The sequence below is a fragment of the Odocoileus virginianus genome, chromosome 7, assembly GCF_023699985.2.
Source record: "Odocoileus virginianus isolate 20LAN1187 ecotype Illinois chromosome 7, Ovbor_1.2, whole genome shotgun sequence".
In the NCBI taxonomy this organism is placed as follows: Eukaryota; Metazoa; Chordata; class Mammalia; order Artiodactyla; family Cervidae; genus Odocoileus; species Odocoileus virginianus.
Genome location: NC_069680.1, coordinates 39143771 through 39149770, shown reverse-complemented (window position 1 = coordinate 39149770; position 6000 = coordinate 39143771). Strand labels below are relative to the sequence as shown.

Below are 6000 nucleotides of genomic sequence, written 5' to 3'. Positions count from 1 at the left end.
CTTGTTAAAGAAGCATAATGTAACTTCATGTTGACTATATATTAATAGTCAACTTCATCTTGATTATATATTTATATATTTATAAATATTGATATATTTATACTGTTGTTTAGCAGTTATAAGAACATGTTGACTGATTATATAAAAATATTAAAATCTTAGTGTTTATATAATTATAAAAATTGCTTTAAAAATAAATGGATAGGTAGAATGTTAGGAAACACATTCACTCTTCTTGGAACTTGATAACACATATACATGATTGAAATGCATAAGAAAGGATGATAGTTTTAAAATACACATCATTTCTCTCCACTGTTCAAAGAGTTTGCAGAACAGGACTTTCTTTGTATTATCAAACTGAAATGCTAACCATGTAAACAGGAAAATTGTCACTGGTGTTTAGCCCCACCTGACAGAATAATGAGAGGTCATTTTTTTTCAAATGGAAATTTATTTTTGAAACGTTGTGTAGTAGGTAACAATGCATTTTTAAATTAAATTTTCTAATTCATATTCTTCATACAGTAACATAATATTTGTTAAGAAAAAAATAGGTATTTGGATAAAAGAAATGGGGAAAGTATTGAATGTGCTGATAATTTTCCAAACTATAGACAATTTTCAAGTCTTCCAGATATGTGCTTAACTTACCATAAATATAGTCTGCAATGAAAAAATACCAATCTAAAAAGTAAAGATTGTCATTATAAAGATCAAGGTCAATGAATGCAAAAATAAGAGAAAAAATAGAATAAAGGAATCCATGTTATCATCTGAGAAGAGAAAGTAACTATCAATAAAAAATAGAGGTCCTCAGTACTATTTGAACCTATCTCTCAGCCTTATCGCTGTGTTATTTGCAGGCACCAATGGGCATCTGGCCTGAGAATTGATTATTAGAACTTTCTGCCTATTTTCTATTTTACTAATTAACTGAAGTGATATATAAGCCCCACTCATGGCAGAAAGTGCAGAAAGTGAAGCAGAGCAAGAGAAAAGGCAAGGCTTATGAAGTAAAAGAAAGTAAATGTCTTCCCTCAAGAACTGATATTCAATTTTTTTCTGGCTCTATAATACACAAACTCAATTAACAATATTTTAATAGTAGCTACCATATCCCATTTGGAAGAACCACTTAGCAAATATAACATGTTTTAGCATTCCTGTTAACAACATGGTTTAATAACATGAACAACATATCACACACAAAATTCAAGGCAAACTTTGAAACAAGTATACTATCAAGGGTGAAACAGATCACCAGCCCAGATTGGATGCATGAAACAAGTGCTCGGGCCTGGTGCACTGGGAAGACCCAGAGGGATGGGATGGAGAGGGAGACAGGAAGGGGGATCGGGATGGGGAACACATGTAAATCCATGGCTGATTCATGTCAACGTATGGCAAAAACAACTACAATATTGTAAAGTAATTAGCCTCCAACTAATAAAAATAAATGAAAAAAAAAAAAAAGATGCTTTTGTCCAGCCTACAGTTATCATTCAGTGACAACTCTCACAGTTGTAATTAATGAAAAAGAGAAGTTGAGAGAGAGATTAGCATCTGTGATTTGATGATCTTTGAGTCACAACTGTCCTATGTCACTGTGACTCATTTTTCACTCTTTTCATTTTTTCATTCCTCCTCACCTTGCCCTTCATGCCCACAAGACCTTCTCATGAAATCAACAGGTTTAGCATACAGTCATATTAATCTGTTCTCACCTTAATCAGCCAAGATTTGCTGTTTCTTCTGCCTGATTGAAAGCTCGTACTGATTAAGAACAGCCACAATAAATTGCTATGTCTATCTAAGAAAAATAACTACCACTTTCTGTATAAACATTTGTATAGAAACATCATTTACATGAAATACTCTTAAGTTTAAACATGCTTGGGTATCTCCCCTGGTTTCCACAATTTTAATCCTGAGTAAGAGTTTTAAAGTCCTATCAAAGTTTCTATTCAATCAGTCCAGATTTATGTTGTTAGTTGGTAATGCTTTTGCTGCAATAAATACTTAACCTCAAAATACACTGATCAAATATTTGATTTGGTTGCTCTATGTACATACTGCTTATCTTTATATATGTCCACTAATTTAGGGACATATTAACTTCATGATTGATTTTACTGAAATGGTCAACTTGAAATGGCTGAAATATGTCTGTTAAGTAGCTTGATTTCCTTGTAAAAACTGAACATTAAACTATAGTGATATCTCATATATCAGAGTATTACTCTTCTGCCAATTTTAGATTTCAAGAACAATGATCAGATCCCAACAGTGACCTTGAAAAACTTCCTGGAATTACAAGACTTTTGCTTGAATTCACATACATTATCCATATCTTAGGTTAAATGATTTTTTTTTTTTTAACAACAAGCAATACAAAGAAAGACAGAAACTTTCTCACCAGGATATTCAAAGTAAGATGAAAGATGAATTTTGGAGACAGGAACAGTGATAAAATTAGTTAAATATCACAGCCTGAAACTGGAGAATGAAAAAAAAAAAATGTGTGTATATATAAGCTATATGCAGAGAGAATATCAGGATGCTAGTTGTGATGATTCTGAAATATCAGAAAATTAGTAACGCATTTAGTGACTTCTGATTGAGCAAGTTGGAAAATATGATATGCTTAATATAACTTCTATCTGAAATATTTTATACTAAAAACAATTGCTTTGGTGTTTTAAAGAGTAAGCCCTAGAGTTCAGTGGTAGGTACTTCTAAAATTTAACATGCATACAAACCACCTTGGGATCTTGTGAGAACACGGATTCTTGTTTAGCAGACCTAGGGTTGTGAGCAAGATTCTATATTTTTAATAAACTCTGAGATGATTGTGATATGAGATGTTACTATATTTGATCTCAAAAACTTTTTGAAATTAAACCATACTATTCATGTAAGTTGGTAAGTTTATGCTACATACAGTTTGTTCCCTTTGGAAATAAGGAAATTGTATCATAATAAACAAGTTTTAAAATATGAAACATACAGGAGGGAACTAGAGAGTAATGCATTATTCAATCTTTCAACCATATAATAAGCATGCATGGGAAAACTTTATTGAAACCTGAACTTGGTCAATACTGTATAAAATTTGAAGTGAACTACATCTATAAAACACTAAATCATAGTCAATAAAATTCTGAATTTTCTTATATTGTTTCATTCTTTTTACATCTAGAAAGAAGGCAACACACAAGGCAAGTTTTGGGGCTTTTTCTGAAAGGATATTTTGTTTTCATTTATGTTAATGGTGAAACACTGTGCTTTGTTCAATGGTGAAAAATCAAGACTGTGTTCTTTGATTAAAAAGAAAGGATCCAGGTGGTCACTTTCTGGTCTGTAATTTATGCACATAAGTATGTGCATTAAAATATTTTAGAAATTAACTGGAGCTGGGAAAAGTGAAATACTATAATACATTTGAAGCTATGGATTTATAGCTTTTATTGATATTTCACATATTATATAAATTCTTGACCCTGCCAAAATCCTTTACACTGAATTAATAAAACATTCATGTTCAGTAACGTTAAGGCAAGACTTCTCTGTTCTTACTACATCTTCCATATTGAAATTGTGGTTCTAAATGTATTATTGCCTGTTTGACCCTTTCTAACCTCAGGGAATTTTGCTCTGATGCTCCAAATAATTATTTAATCTCAAAGGCCTACGTTAACTTGCCTATTGTGTTTGGTATGGCTAGATGGTTTATAGACTGCGTGTATGCTAACCATGGAAAATTATAAATGCTATTTATAAGAAAGATATGAATTCAGGTGTTATTTAAAAGGTCAACATATACATATGTAAAAATCTGAAAACCTTTCTATTGGACAATAAGGAAAATAGGTTCATGATTCTATGTAATTTATAGAAGATTCCCATTAAATATCACTTTTTAATTCAATCTTTCATTTAAAAAATCAGGATGATATAGACAGCAATTGTATAAACCTGTTACCTCTAAAATCCTCTAATATAAATTTTTCCCATTTTTTTATGAAAAGTAAAATTCCATGTACCAAAACAATTTCCATGAAGCTAGAGATGAAAAGTGATCTATGTTAATCAACAAAATATAAATGATTATTTAGTAAATTATTTATTGTTTATTAAAATGAGAAAAAAAAAGACCCAACCCAACAGCAAAATGCTTAAATGATGTTATACAGTGAATTGAGAATCTATCCAGAAAGATTTTTCTGGGAAGAACAATTAATTGATACAAATGTGAGTGCAAATCTGTCTCTTTTTAAGCTTTAAAGCCTATTGTTCAAAGTTTTAGCTTGTGTGCATGATATAAACCCCATACGTTGTTTTGTCAGTGACAATAAAAAGTGCAGTTTATTAAAAACTGAAGTAAAAATTAAAATAACTTTTTAAAAAATCAGTCACAGTTTTGTCATTGGTATATGGAGATTGTTCCAGGGACCCATCCACAGCTCCTCTTCATCTGACTGCGTGTGGTCACTATGGAATTCCAGAGCCTCCTTGACGTTCTTACTCTCAACCATGGATTCCTGTTCAACTGTGCTTTTCGGCCTGTTCCCCAAAGACCTCACTGCCGTACCGTCAGTCCCCATGTGGCAAGGGGCAAATGTAACCAGAGTTGGTCTTGTGTTCACTTTCTCAGTAGAAAATGGCCCCTTTGATAATGTGTTCAGGGGGACATTCTCCTCGTGTGTCACGGCCAACTTGTCTAGTTTCTTAAAGTGTCTCCCCAGTCGAACAGGGGAAGTAACTTTTAAATTATCAGTGAGGCAGGCTCGGCGGGTTCTCACCACAGAACCATTCTGTGCAATGTATATATTGCCATTGACATTACTGTGGATATTGGGATTCTGAGGACGTGTTCTCTGACATTCAGGAGCACTGTCTTCTCCAGTTGAGCTAGTTTCATACTCCCGATCAACAACTAACTTGATCATTCTTTTTCTTGCCCACTGTCAAAAAAAAAAAAAAAAAATGAATCATTATCAAAGGAATTAAAAGGGTAAAGATTACAATGATTGAGAAATTCACAACCTTCGACAGAAAGGTATCAAAGGTAATAATTCAAGAGGTAAAGGGAAGAATCTTATTATCAATTACTTTAATACAAATTCTTCATTGGTTTGAGAGTGTAATAATTTCTGAAGAAGATTGCTAGATTAAAAAGTAGACATTTCAGGAAGTACTTTTATTTTTTTAAGTAAAATTAGTGATCTATCATAAAAAAAAGTGTATTGGTTATATTTAAGTATCTGATCCATTGTTTTACAGTTGCTATACTTTTCAGGAATGTTAAGTTGAAAGGAACACCCCTCTTTATTAGTATATTCTGTTCATATTCATACTTCCATTCCTAATATTTGAAACATTTTTAAACTTACAATATTCTAATTCCTAATTAATCCTCCATTATTAGCCAAGCATTTTGTATAGTTTAATGCATTTAATCACTTGCATCCTGGTTTTCTGGTTCATCTCATTTAAATATATGTTAAAATATCTTCCCATCCTCTACAATCTATCTTGTAATACACAAAATAGAAAATTAATGATCATAAATTTGCCTTTAGTAAGCAGCTGGAACACAATGGAAGTTTTCACAATTTTTTTTTAACAGTCCACTTTAAGAAATGACAAGGTGCAAAGGTTAAAAAGTACTTGGTTATTTTTAAAATAGTATTGCACTTTGGGGATATGTGAACTACTAACATGTTGCACTGAGTAAGCCATAATTTTGGATTTTGAGATTTATATTTTAAAATTATTATGTTATCTACCCAGAAAAAAATGTATAACTGTTAAAATTCATTTTTTTCTAAATCCACTTTAGTTCCTATCCACAACAGAAAGGAAATAGTAATAACTTTTAGTTTTAAATTTATTTCACTTAAAATTTAATATTTGAAAATGTGAGCTACAAACCTAATTGAATATGTTTATGATGTTTTTGATAATATGTTTGCCAGTTGAAATGTACATATACAC

General features: G+C 31.4%; 1 protein-coding gene across 5 annotated transcripts in view; it reads right to left on the bottom strand.

The window, feature by feature from the left end:
- Positions 1–453: 453 nt before the first annotated feature.
- The window catches only part of PCDH15 (protocadherin related 15), a 1725758-nt gene continuing 1720211 nt past the window's right edge, over positions 454–6000 (bottom strand). For all 5 annotated transcript variants that reach the window (XM_070470562.1, XM_070470561.1, XM_070470564.1 and 2 more), the window contains one exon: positions 454–4967. In XM_070470562.1, coding sequence (XP_070326663.1) covers positions 4416–4967 — 552 coding nt within the window. In that variant the 3' untranslated portion in view covers positions 454–4415. The remainder of the gene's footprint in view (positions 4968–6000) is intronic.